Source organism: Danio aesculapii, chromosome 4, assembly GCF_903798145.1.
Source record: "Danio aesculapii chromosome 4, fDanAes4.1, whole genome shotgun sequence".
Classification (NCBI taxonomy): Eukaryota; Metazoa; Chordata; class Actinopteri; order Cypriniformes; family Danionidae; genus Danio; species Danio aesculapii.
Window position 1 is genome coordinate 2,108,878 of NC_079438.1, and position 14,001 is coordinate 2,122,878.

Consider the following 14,001-nt stretch of genomic DNA (forward strand, 5'->3'; position numbering starts at 1 on the left):
CACAAAAATTATTAAAATAACAAACATAATGTGATACAAATACAACGATAAAAAGAGCAGCATTTTGAAAATGAAACCGTATCTGCGCTGTATGGCACGGTTTGGTACGGTTCAGCATAAAGAACGATTCAGCACGATAGCGGAAAAGCGGCTAATATTCAAACCATTTAAACCTATTAAGACACTCCACAATTAGTGGACACTTGTGTGACGTAATCTATGGCATACATCCAAGAAGGAGGGAGGTTAGCGAGTGACCGGCATAAAAATTGGACAGGAATGCAGCCTCTTTTTGACTCCTCTGCTTAGATACGTGCCTCCTTTGCAGCTGATTGGCTGAAAGATGCCTTGTACTTGTACATGTGTAAGGACAATAAAGTTGAATCTAATCTAATCTAAAAAAGTGTGTTTTGGGACTCGGTCGGACGCTGTCAAAAACGTTTTTCAGATATTGCATAGTCACCCTCCGCGAGCTCCGCGTGATTTATGGATTTGGGCTGCTTTGGATCATTGTTTCCAGCAGAGAAACTTTGACAATACAGTGTGTTTAAAAAACATTTAACCTCATTTATTCACGAGGCCTTGGGAATTCATTAAACACTACGAGTACGAGCAGGAAACAAAGATTTTGTAACATGTGATTTCAGATGCAGCTTTACTAGGAGTGATTCGTTGAACCGTACATGGTCCCGACATGTTATAAACGTGGATTCATTTAGAAACGCGACAGCACAATAGGGCGTGATGAAGCTGTTTGATATGCAGGATTTAGCTTAGATGTGTTTTCTGTTTTGCTAACAGAGGGAAACTCCCGCCGAAGCTAAACTCCCTCCACACGATTGTCAAGATGGCGTGTATTAAAGAGGAGAGTGAAGACCTGAAGATTGAAGAAACAGTCAAACGTGAAGATCCCGAGGAACAAACAGGTGGATTCTCTCCCAAATACAGTAAATATCAGTGATTAGCAATCAGATCGAGGAGTTAAATATCAATCTCAAGTTATTGACTCAACTTATTGCGCAAGTTTTTTTTGTTTAAATGAGAAATGTTAGAAACCTGTAACCATCGACTTCCTCAGTGTTTGTTTTTCCTACTATTAAAGTCAATGGTTACAGGTTTTCAGCTTTCTTTTAATTATCTTTAGTGCTCAACAGTAGAAAGTAGTGGTGCGATGGATCACAAATAATAATAATAATATATTTTATTTATAACTCGCTTTTCTAAAACCCAAAGCGCTTACAAGAAAGTAAAAACAACAAAGCACAGTAAACAATAATAAAAAAAAATACAATAAAAACACAGTAAGAATAAAAGAGATATCACAAATTAAAAACAGTCCTAAAAAGATGAGTTTTAAGTAGCTTTTTAAAAGCGTCCAATGAACCGGCATTCCTAATGTCAGTGGGAGGAGCATTCCACAGTTTGGGAGCACGGAAAGAGAACGCCCTACCTCCCATGGTGCTGAGTTTGCAGCGAGGCTGAAACAGCGTAGTACTTGAGGCAGAGCGTAGACAGCGAGAGGAAGAGGAAATGGATATCAGGTCACAAATGTAACCTGGAGCAGAACCATGAACCGCTTTATATGTTAAAATCAATGTTTTAAAATCAATACGAGACTTGACGGGCAGCCAGTGAAGCTGTTGGAGTATGGGAGTGATGTGCGACCGAGATGATGTATGTGTCAACACACGTGCAGCAGAATTTTGAATGTATTGTAATATCTTGAGAGAATTTGCTGGTAAACCTCCGAACAGAGAATTGCAAAAATCCAAGCGAGACGTGATAAAAGCATGGACGAGTCTTTCAGCATCAGGCCTCGAGAGGAAAGGACGCAAGCGGGCTATATTACGAAGATGATAAAAGGCCGTTTTAGTTACATGTTTAAAATGAGGCTTCAGACTAAGCTGAGAGTCAAGGAGAACACCAAGATTACGCACCTTCGGAGATGCTGATAAGACACACCCATCAACCGTTAACTCAAATTCACTGCACCTCTTAATGTTAGAAGGAGGGCCAACCAATAAAATCTCTGTTTTCCAACTATTCAGTTTAAGATAATTATGTTGCATCCAAGCTTTGATTTCAGTTAAGCAACAATAAGCGATGACATTGATGCCGATGAATTGGGAGAAGTGTTAATGTAGATTTGTGTGTCATCGGCATAACAATGATATCTAATCCCAAATTTTTGCAGGATTTGACCAAGAGGCAACATATAAATATTAAAGAGAAGTGGACCAAGTACTGACCCTTGGGGGACACCATGACATAGAGGAACAGTACGCGATCTGTGACCCCCCCCCCCCATATAGATTAACTGTGATCGTTCAGAAAGATAGGAATTGAACCAATTTAGCACAATCCCATCCACACCAACCCAGTTATGAAGTCTGTCCAACAGTATGCTATGAGAAATTGTATCAAAAGCTGCGGTTAAGTCTAAAAACACTAAAATACCACAAGTCCCCGAATCAGCAATCAGGAGAGGGTCATTTATAACCCTAACCAAAGCAGTTTCTGTGCTATGTCCTGATCTAAAACCCGACTGAAATGCATCAAACAAAGCGTTTGCTTGCAGGTGTTCTTGCAGTTGCCCCACGACCACCCGCTCAAGAACCTTCGCCAGAAAAGGTAGATTGGAAATCTCACAGTTTGCATCACATTATGGTTTTTAGTCATGAATCAAGCTATTTTTTAGATCAGCCAGAAAGGGGTTTGGGATTCATAAGGGATTCACCTTGGGATTTATAAGGTTCTCTCTGCGTTCGCAATGATTTTGAGATATTGAGCTTCTAAGTTTTGGCATTACTTACAGCAAACAGTATGTACATAGCAGTACTCTTTCATACATGAACATGACAGAGACCCTAAATGTACTCTACTTGTAAATCATCAAAGTTCTCTCTACACGGTAAACGCAGAGAGAAGCTTCTAATTCGAAGTCTAAAGTCATTTTCCGCTGGAATTATAAGGTTCAATCTGGCAGATCATTCATTAAAGCATTATCTTTAAAGAAATACAATCCAAATATATATCATTTAGTGTCTTAACAATATGTTGAAGCTTGAGAAAGTTACATTTGTGCTTCCTATAACATTTATTTCATGTTTTAGGATGATTTTTCTTGTTCGAATTAAGCATAAAGACTGTTAAATATTTTGTCAAGTGCAGATGTAAATTTTATCTAATTAATATGTTAATATTTAGATTTTATGCTTTATTTGAATTATATTTATTGAATTATATGTCTCATGAATTCAATTATTTGCGCTTCAAGGCTTAATATTCAATTTAAAGACTTCAAAAGAAAACAGACAATGAGCAACTGAGTCCCTTTATTTATCCGGGGTCACACAGCGGAATGAACCGCCAACTTATCCAGCATATGTTTTACGCAGCGGATGCCCTTCCAGCCGCAACCCATTTCTGGGAAACATCCATACACACTCATTCACACTCATACACTGCAGACAATTTAGCCTTCCCAAATCCCCTATAGCGCATGTGTTTGGACTGTGGGGGAAACCGGAGCACCCGGAGGAAACCCACGCGAACGCAGGGAGAACATGCGAACTCCACACTGAAACGGCAACTGACCCAGCCGAGGCTGGAACCAGCGACTTTCTTGCTGTGAGGCGACAGCACTACCTACTATTTTATTTAATATTTGTTTCTTTTTCGACTGTGTAAAATGTAACATTTCATCTTAATGTCAAAAAAATCATCACATTTACACACTTCTCAACTCTGCGGTGCGGCGTTATTTAGTCGACTCTGATTTTGTGGGATTTCTGGCCTTTCCCACTATCAATGGAGCAGTCCGGCGAAATGACAAGAACAGCTGGTCCTTTTAAAAATGCTAATTGGCGTCGGCGCCAATAGCCTTGTGGTTAGTGCGTCGACACATGGCACCTAGGTGTTCACGGCGACCCGAGTTCGATTCCCGGCTCGAGGTCTTTTGCCGACCCTTCCCCTATCTCTGCTCCCCACACTTTCCTGTCTGTAAAATCTCCACTGTCCTAGCACAATAAAGGTGAAAACCCCTAAAAAAATAATTATTAAAAACAAAATGCTCATTGGCTCACAGAAAGAACTTTAAAGTGCCGAGCTAGAGTTCGACTTTGTAGATAAACCGTTTTAGTTTTTTGAATAAAAAGTCTTAAAATGTAAACAGCTTATAAAAAAACACATCATGTAAATAAATAATGGTAAGGTCGTGCTGTCGCCTCACAGCAAGAAGGTCGCTGGTTCGAGCCTCGGCTGGGTCAGTTGCTGTTTCTGTGTGGAGTTTGCAAGTTCTCCCTGCGTTCGTGTGGGTTTCCTCCCCCACAGTCCAAAGACATGCGGTACAGGTGAACTGGGAAGGCTAAATTGTTTGTAGTGCATGAGTGTGTATGGATGTTTCCCAGAGATGGGTTGCGGCTGGAAGGGCATCCGCTGCATAAAACATGTGCTGGATAAGTTGGCGGTTCATTCCGCTGTGGCGACCCCAGATTAATAAAGGGACTAAGCCGAAAAGAAAATGAATGAATCTGATAATTCTAAGGTGACGAAATGTAATTAGCTTTCCATATATTAGAAAAACAAGACTGCAGGACACTTTTGGTTTTAACAAACAGAACTTAGAAGCTGTAATTTAATTAAAGATAATATGAAGAACTAATCAGCTGAATAAAACTAAACTGTAAAATATTCAGTGCTGTGAAAAATTCACTGTTACTACTGCTGTTGCTGATGATGCTAAACGTAATTTGTACAACCCATATTTTTTTTCAGTCTCATTTTCAATAAATACCTCAGTTATTCACTCAGAAAACTTCACGTTTCATTGCTAGATGATCATTTTTATAGAATTATTCAGTGGCTTATTTTTGATGGCTGGTTGTCGCCACCTACTGGTTAAATAACGTAATTGCTGACTACAACTTTCATTTTTGAGCGTTGTTAAATGCATATGACGGTGATTTTAATCTTTGCCTTAAACATGAGTGTTTTAATCTAAACTATAAACTGTTCTCCCAGTACATCTGCGTTATTTGACTGTTTCATAACTAGCCTGAATCTCTTAAGATTAATAAACATATGTAAATCTCCATAATTTATTATTTGTGTTGCGTGGGTGTTCAGCTCATTGACTGTAAAAGGTAAAGATATGGACGTAGTATCCGTGACGTCTCCCATAGAACGCAAAAGAAGAGTAGGCGTGGCCAACTGGCGGCATTTTGTTTGCGCGTCATCGCATTGACCGGGGGACACCAAATAAGGGCATAGAGGCGAAGCTATAGACGCCTGCTGGCATTTTGCTTTGGGAGAAACGCTCAATACTTCATTACCTGCGACTCGTTTGTGTTCTGACCACATGTGCTTGGTTGTTCACTATATCAATAAAGTGTTTAGTCTTTTAAAAACACTGCTGTAATACATTGAGCCACTAAACATTGTTCTTATGACGTTTTTCTATACTTAAATACTTAAAATATAATCTGTGTTAGTAAATGCAAGGCTATTGATGAAATCCAGGCATAACACTGTATGATAACCCTTCAGATGACTGTTCTAGAGCCTACAGCTAATCAATCTGTCAGATTCTGGAGTGCTTTATAGGTCTAAAGAAAATTATAACTGATAAATGATCTTAAATAAAACAAATACATTCATAGATATGGTGTATATCATTTTACTCAACTGGGAAATGGAGGCCACGTGAATGGTTTGTGAGCACAATTAAGTGCACTCAGCATGCTGTAGTATCTGATAATTGTAAGAAATAATTCCAAAAGGCAACTGACTGTGTAAAGGCACATAAAACAACACAAAAATACGATGTACATGCCGAGTTCAGCGGCTAACCAGCCGGAATCAGCTGAGGTAAAGTGGCTGCGTCCAGCGAGACCTAGCTGTCACTCAAGTGGCCACGCCCTTAATTATGCAGACTTAATAAAACCTAATATAAAGGAAACGGGTGAGCTATAAAAGAATTCACCCCCTCACAGTTGTCATGAAGGGTACCGCTGTAAAATTGGCCATTTTAACAGTGGGCTCAATAGAAATCTGCTCTATTATGGAGCCAGAACTAGCAGAATTTCAATGAACTGCAGTTTGGGTTACTTCAGTATTTGCTTCACGAGGGAGAGCGGGAGTTTGCCGCTTGGTTGAGATCCCGATCTTTTAATGATTAGTCGTGCAGCTTACACTGAATGCATTAATGCAGGCTAAAACACCTTTAATAACCTAAGAAACCCACCACATCCCGAATAATGCGCTCTGTGCCGTGGTGCATAGTCTAACAGGGTTGAGCTTATTCTCTTAATGAGTTCTGGCTGTGTTTTGAGAATAAACCAATCAGAGTCTCATCTCCTAGTCCCTTTATAAGTGGAAAACTGAACGCTTCAAAACAGTTACAGTTTTTTCTAATCGTTTACACACATTTTCTGAAGGCATGTCTCGTATTGTCAGAACTCTACACACAAATCACAAAACACACACACACACATATTGGGCAAAACTCTTCAATTTTCCTGCAAAATGAAACTTTACAGTCAAAACAATGTGATGATGATTGACAATTGTGCCAAATGCAGAGAATTGTGTGTAGTGTTTTGAAAAAAAAGTGTGTTTTAAACCTGCAATTTGAGTGTAAAGCTGGAACTGTGCTTGTAGTTTAGCAGAATTGGTTATAGGGGGTTGCTGCATCAGTTACATGTTGTAGTCATTGTGTCTGAAGTAAAAGTAATTACAGTTAAATAACCTCCATTCAGCATCTTTACTTTCACTTTCTCTCTTTAATCGATAAGGAAACGGTGTTGTACTTACTCCACTGAATACATCCATTAGCCTACATAATTGAGTTCGTTTGTTAAGCGCACAGATTTGTTTCAAAACTATTTGTAAATTCAGTTCTAATTTCCAGCAAAGGAATAAATGAACAATAATAACGAAGTGTGGTCAAAAACCTGAGTTATATGCAAACACACGTCCTGTTCTTACGCCCCATATGGTCCAAAACCTGACAGGTGGGCAAATCTAAGCTTGTTTTTAATGAAACAAATACGAATATGGATATAATTAATAATAATAACAACAATAACATTATACAAAAGCAAGATGTCATGAATAAACTGAAAAAAGCCCCCCGAGATGGAGGCAAGGGCTTTTATATTTATGTAGAAAATAATAATTTTAGTAATATTTTAATCCTTTAATTCTTTTTCATTTGTAAAGATATTTGTGTAAAGCAATGTGTAAGCGAGGCACGCAACTAACGCGCTCTTCGCTGGACTTTAGACCTGCTCTCAGCTAGTTCCTCAAAATAGCAACACGCCAACAATGCGCCTTAACACACCTCTTTTCTAGACTGAAACACCCATGAGTCCACAAAGTGGCGCAAATAGATCTGCTATTTAAACAATATGGCGGTAAACGGGAAAATTAGGGTTGCGCTGGTCTGAAAATAGCAACACGTCGCGCCAAACACATCTTGCGCCTTATTGCGCCGGGTGTATGATAGGGCCCATAAAGGTTTGGAAACACTTGAGGGAGAGTAAACAGTGAATAAATGTTGATTTTTTTTTTTTAGGTGTACTACCCCTTCAACCTGTATTCATCTTGTTTTGCTTTAGATCTGATTCTGCTGAAAGAGGAGTCGAACGATTCTGAAGAAACAAACCAGCCCGAGAAACATCATGAATTCATACCTGGAGACAAGTCCAATAGGAGCTCACAAACCGAAAACCCTTCCTCGCGGAACAAAACGGAAGGTAGTTCCGCCTGCAAACATTGTGGAGAAACGTTCACGCATAAATCAAGCCTAGCTCTCCACATGAAAGTTCACACGGGAGAAAAGCCGTACGCGTGTGCCGAGTGCGGAAAGAGTTTCACGCATAAAGGATACCTTAAAACGCACATGAGAAGTCACAATGAAGAGAGCTCCTATTTCTGCGCGCTGTGCGAAAGCAGCTTCTCGCGGAAGGGAAGTCTGAAGACGCACATGAGGGTTCACACCGGAGAAAAGCCATACACCTGCGCTCAATGCGGAAAGAGTTTCACCCGGAAGGGGACTCTTAACACACACATGAGGAGCCACTCCGGAGAAAACCATCACGTCTGCAAACTCTGCGGGAACAGCTTTTCCCGGAAAGGAAGTCTCAAGGCTCACATGCGCATTCACACCGGAGAGAAACCGTACGAGTGTCCTCAATGTAAACGGAGTTTTACACGCAAGGGAACTCTTAATTCCCACTTAAAAACTCACATCGGAGTGACTCCGTCCTCCAAAGTAAAGAAGAGCGTTTCTAGAAGGGAGCATCTCAAGACGAACACCGAAGAAAAGCCGTTCGCGTGTGTTCAGTGCGGACGGGGATTCAAATACAAGAAAAACCTGAATCAGCACATGAGGATCCACTCCAGGGAGAGCTGTTTCGTGTGCCAGCACTGCGGCCGTCGCTTCACCAGCAGGATCTACCTCAGGAATCATCTGAAAACACACACGGGAGAGAAGCCGTTCGTGTGCACGCACTGCGGGAAGAGTTTCTCCCTTAAAGGAAGCATCAAAGTCCACATGAGGATTCACACCGGAGAGAAGCCGTTTACCTGTGACCAGTGCGGGAAGTGTTTCCGACATAAAGTTACGTTCAATTACCACATGAGGATCCACTCTAGAGAGGACGTGTTCGAGTGTCAGCATTGCGGGAGTGAGTTCACTGACGGTAACGAGCTGGAGAAGCACGTGAACGTCCACTTAGGAGAAAATCCCTTCATGTGTCATTACTGCGGGAAGACCTGCATAAACAACGGAAACCTGGTGATCCATTTACGCGTTCACACTGGAGAGAAACCGTTCGTGTGTGTTGAGTGTGGGAAGAGCTTCACGCGTAAAGGAAACCTGGAGACTCACGTAAGAACTCACACTGGAGAGAGGCCGTATAAATGTGCTGAGTGCGAGGAGAGTTTTGTCTATCAGAGAGAGCTGAAACTTCATTCGCGGGTTCATTCGGACTCCGTGAAGGCGTTTCGGTGCTCCAAGTGTAGCAGGAGCTTTAGAAATGGGAGCAGTTTCAAAAATCACCTCAAACTTCATTCTGTTGTTAGGAGGTTTAGTTGCGTTTGGTATAATAAACGTGTTGCTTTGCTGTCACACTCGCAGGTACGCATGAAAAGTATCGCTGATATGAAATCCTATGTGTGTTGCTTGTGTAGAAAGAGATTTAAATGGCTTAGCAATTTGAAATGGCACCAGAGGACGTGTATAGTACAAACTTAATTTAATTTGAGGCTCGTGATGTTTGATTGTGTAACAACTCAGTTAAATCCTTGCACTTTTCACCAAGAATAAAAGCTTAGATGTAAAAAAAAATGTGTCGTTGTTATGTTATATTATTATTATTTTAATAATGTGCGCGGAGATTTTGTCATCAGAAAGAAAGCTTTTATTTTGACCTGGTGGCGTGACGTCATAAGGACGCGCCGCGCTCGTCTGCAGTTTAAATGAACCAAAGCGTTTGTTTTCGGTTTTCACGAGTGATATAAAGTTGATTATTACTTAATGTAACGCCTTTTTTTTCATCCCCTGGACACATCACACTTAAACTCAACTGAAACGGATGAGGTAAGCAGCTTAACCGAATGTGCTTTTCTAAATGACACTTACAGAAATATACGATCTCCTCGCTGATCTATAATAGAGAACATCAGTATATGAATCAGCGGATCTCCTGCTTTTAGCTTGTTTAATGTACTCGATAAGAGTTATTTAAAACGTTGTTTTAAAGTTAATCAAAATAACCCGCAAAAGAGAAATCAACTACATCCTTTAATTATAGTGCGAGTTATTGTGTCTCACATCATTTAAATGATAGTGAGATGTGTTATGAAACACTTTGTTTAGCCTATTGTAAGATTAATGTTGACCCGAACACAGCATTTGAACAGCCCAAGATTATAGCCTATCAAAACATCTTTAATATATATATATATATATATATATATATATATATATATATATATATATATATATATATATATGTATATGTGTGTGTGTATATATATATGTGTGTGTATGTATATGTGTATATATACACACACACACACACACACACACACACACACATATATATATATATATATATATATATATATATATATATACACACACACATATATAATTACATGTTTTTCCATTACATAATAGCTAGCTCTAACTGTAACTAGCTGTTAAGCTGAAATGATCCTATATTTATAAACAAATAAAAGTTGCATGCCTTTTAAAATGTTCACATGTTTTCAATATACATTATTTTGTTGAATTGAAATATACGATCGATTGCATTTTTTTTCTCATAAACAGGATAAAAACTGCTGAAGCGACTGATCTCCACACTGTTATAAAGATGGCGTTTATTAAAGAGGAGAGCGAAGACCTGAAGATTGAAGAAACATTCACAGTCAAACATGAAGATCCTGAGGAGCAAATAGGTTGGTTTTCACTCTCAAAGGTCAACTCATCTGGGCCCTGTTTCAGTAAGGAGGTTCAACCAACTCAGAGTTTAAACTTGAACTCTGCGTTGACTCACCGAGAGATTAAAACCAGATTTTTGGTTTTGAGTATGAAGAAGGATTTGTTTTATATGCTGCTAAGCAGAAACTCCAGAAGTATAGCTCTATCACTGTTTAAAGTAAAAGAAAAAAACAAGATCATACTTTGATGTTAGTTTTAATACATTAAAACATTTAAATCAGAGAAATCCTCTGGCTTTATTCTGTTTTTGCTGTATCGAAAACATACCGAACCGTGACGCCACTGTGTCATATTGAACCGAACCGTGATTTTTGTGAACCGTTACACCCCTAATATATATATATATATATATATATATATATATATATATATATATATATATATATATATATACACATATATATATATATATATATATATATATATATATATATATATATATATATATATATATATATATATATACATATACATATATATACATATATACATATATATACATATACATATATACACATATACACATGCATACAACACAACATATTTATGTATTTTCTCCCATGAGTGTGTACTGAATTATTCCCTATAGTCTATTCTCTTAATTCCGCTGTTAAAATACTGAGCAAAGGGTCTGAATCTGTAAACCCGTGTGATATTTCAGTTTTTCTTTTTTAATCAATCTGCAAAAATGTGAACAACTCTGTTTTTCTGTCAATATGGCGTGCTGTGTGTACTAGAGATGCGCGGATCAGCTGAAATGACACCAGAATCTGCCGCTTCATACTAATCATCCACCCGCCCGCACATATTTTTATCTGATATATGTATCCGCACCCGATCGTCACTTTAATCGTTTAATTCGTTGTTTTAGGCATGATAGGTCACCGTCAGGGCCGGAGCAAACTGAACTGGAGCTCTAGGCAAAAGGTGAACATGCCGCCCTCATACCGAAAGCGAAAACGAGAGACGGGGGTGTGATTGCGCGTACGACAGCGAGGACCAGGGAGGTGGGGGGATTGTCAACGGTTATCGCGGATGCTGCCCTCTTTATTTTGCCGCCCGGGTCGCCTCTATGGACGCGCCGGCTCTGGTCATCGTGGATATTAACAGCAGATTCAGAGAGCTTTAATCTGCGCATCTCTGATAGTAAAATAATACGTTTATCGTAAACGTTTTTAAATGAACATTTATTTATAAAAGCAAAAGTTTGTCTTTAGACGACATTTTCTTCATTTTCAAATAGATACAGAAAGTAAAAATAAGACATTTGAGCTTTTACAGATACAGGAACAAGAAAACAAAATGGGTGCCGCTTCAGCCTAAACGGCAGCTGTGTTGTGTTGACCTTTTTCTTCGTACTGTGCAAAAACCGAATAGCATCTACTGTGCCTGGATTCGGGCGATTCCGCCTCACCTCCAAATTCAGCTGCACTGAATGAGCGTTCGCTCGCACCGCGTGTTGTAGGAATGAACAAGATTCTCCTCGCAGGGTGCTGCAGTTGTGGAAATAAGCAACACAATCTCACGGCAATTTGTAACTTTTTGATTTAGTGGCTAATTCGTACGAATTCGTACGATCTAATTCGTACAATTTAGTACGATTTGCTCATCCGCCAATGACGGTTGGGTTAAGGGGTGGGGTTAGGTGCCACGCCTCCTTTTTAAAGTCGTACAATTTCGTACGACTGAACTCGTACGAATTAGCCACTAAACTGTCAAAACGTAAAATACTAACGTTTTCTCGTGAGATCAGGCTGGAATAAGCGATCATGTTTCTCCCAGAACGATAGCATTTTCCTCTGATGACTCCTCTAACTGAAACTGAACAGTAGGCTACTCTTGCACTTCATCCATTATTATTGGTCGTCTCATCTTCCCATTCTGCAATCCCACTCTCTGCTTTTTGTCTGGTCCACTGCCATGTCCCGCTACATCCACCCGCAACCCACCCGCAATTATTCATAATGTTTTTTTTTATTACCCGACCCGCGGATTATCCGCAGCGCCCGCGGATATAACCGCCATCCGCGCATCACTGTGTACAATAATAAGGAAAAAAATAAGTTAAATGATTTTAGCAAATTGCTGCAGTTTAACAAAGACTGAAAAATGTAAGGGGGTCTGAATGCTTTCTGCACCCACTGTATTAAACTAATACTAGAAAGTGGGTAACAATATTTAGAAGAGATTTTGAGTTTGCAGATTTCAAGAGAATCTTTTTTTTTTGAGTGTGTCTGATCTGAACTGTTGTTAACTCCTTTATTTTATTTACATTAGAGCTGGTGATGCTGAAAGAGGAGAACGAAGTAGAAGAGAAACCTTTCTTCTCATCCGGAGAAGAATCCACGAAAACCGAGCAGACGTCATCTGAACACAGAGCTCAGGAGACCGAATCGGACAGTTTCTTCATTTGCAGTCACTGCGGACAGACTTTAAATTCAAAGCGAAGCCTTGACGTCCACATGAAAGTTCACACCGAGGACAAGCCTTACAGCTGCCAGGAGTGCGGGAAGAGATTCGTTCAAGAGCGAAGCCTGAAACCCCACATGAAAGTGCACAATGGAGAAAAGCCCTACTCCTGCAGAGAGTGCGGGAAGAGTTTTGCTCAAATTCAAAACCTTCAGACCCACATGAGGATTCACACCGGGGAGAAGCCTTTCAGCTGTCAGCAATGTGGAAAGAGCTTCACTCAGATCCAGAACCTCAACGTCCACATGAGAGTTCACACCGGAAACATGCCTTACACCTGCGCTCAGTGCGGGCAGTGCTTCACGCACAAGGGAAACCTCAACGCGCACATGAGGATTCACACGGGAGAGAAGCCGTTCAGCTGTCCGCAGTGTGGAAAGAGCTTCACTCAGAAACGAAACCTCACAGTCCACATGAGGACTCACACCGGAGAGAAGCCGTTCACGTGCACTCAGTGTGGACAGAGCTTCACACACAAAGCGAGCCTCGTTACACACATGAGGAATCACTCTGAGGAGAAGCCTCTCGCGGCTCTGCAGAGAGACGTTAAGCCATTTGAAGACTCTTTGGAAGAAGAAAAAAACCTGTCAGAAGGATCATCAACAGAACAAATATAGATATCTGCTTGATGTATCTGTGACGTATGGAAAACTATTTCCGGGTCCAGGCCGCTACTCATATGAGTTGAGAAAATATTCATTTACTTTTCGTTCATATCACACTTTAAAGTGAATTTTATATATAGTCATGGTGTAAACAACAGTCTCTGGACTTGCTGCATCACAGACACATATTTTAATAAGTTATGAAAAATTAATCACTTTCTGGCCATTGGATGTTAGGCATGGATATATATATATATATATATATATATAATGTGTATATATATATAATGTGTGTATATATATATATATATATATATATATATATATATATATATATATATATATATATATATATATATATATATATATATATATATATATATATATGTATATATGTATGTGTGTATGTATGTG

The 14,001-nt window shown here is 39.6% G+C and overlaps 2 protein-coding genes across 3 annotated transcripts; both read left to right on the forward strand.

The window, feature by feature from the left end:
- Positions 1-835: 835 nt before the first annotated feature.
- Positions 836-9,335, forward strand: si:cabz01054396.2 (gastrula zinc finger protein XlCGF57.1). Its single transcript, XM_056455292.1, has 2 exons — positions 836-926; positions 7,620-9,335. Exons 1-2 carry the CDS (start codon positions 848-850, stop codon positions 9,257-9,259), a joined length of 1,719 nt encoding a protein of 572 aa, XP_056311267.1. The 5' UTR covers positions 836-847; the 3' UTR covers positions 9,260-9,335.
- Positions 9,336-9,461: 126 nt separating this feature from the next.
- Positions 9,462-13,824, forward strand: si:ch211-161m3.4 (oocyte zinc finger protein XlCOF19). Of its 2 annotated transcripts, none has more exons than XM_056455339.1 (3): positions 9,462-9,604; positions 10,343-10,470; positions 12,791-13,824. In XM_056455339.1, exons 1-3 carry the CDS (start codon positions 9,600-9,602, stop codon positions 13,597-13,599), a joined length of 942 nt encoding a protein of 313 aa, XP_056311314.1. In that variant the 5' UTR covers positions 9,462-9,599; the 3' UTR covers positions 13,600-13,824. The 2 variants fall into 2 exon arrangements, with proteins under 2 accessions (XP_056311314.1, XP_056311315.1); XM_056455340.1 differs by lacking the exon at positions 9,462-9,604 and adding an exon at positions 11,385-11,440 and having other exon boundaries at positions 10,390-10,470.
- The last annotated feature ends 177 nt before the right edge of the window (positions 13,825-14,001 follow it).

Excerpts from the sequence above, each read along its gene's own strand:
- si:cabz01054396.2 (XM_056455292.1), top strand. The coding sequence starts at position 848 with ATGGCGTGTATTAAAGAGGAGAGTGAAGACCTGAAGATTGAAGAAACA. Across the intron at positions 927-7,619 it reads AGATCCCGAGGAACAAACAG|ATCTGATTCTGCTGAAAGAG; the intron begins GTGGATTCTCTC and ends GTTTTGCTTTAG.
- si:ch211-161m3.4 (XM_056455339.1), top strand. Across the intron at positions 10,471-12,790 it reads AGATCCTGAGGAGCAAATAG|AGCTGGTGATGCTGAAAGAG; the intron begins GTTGGTTTTCAC and ends TATTTACATTAG.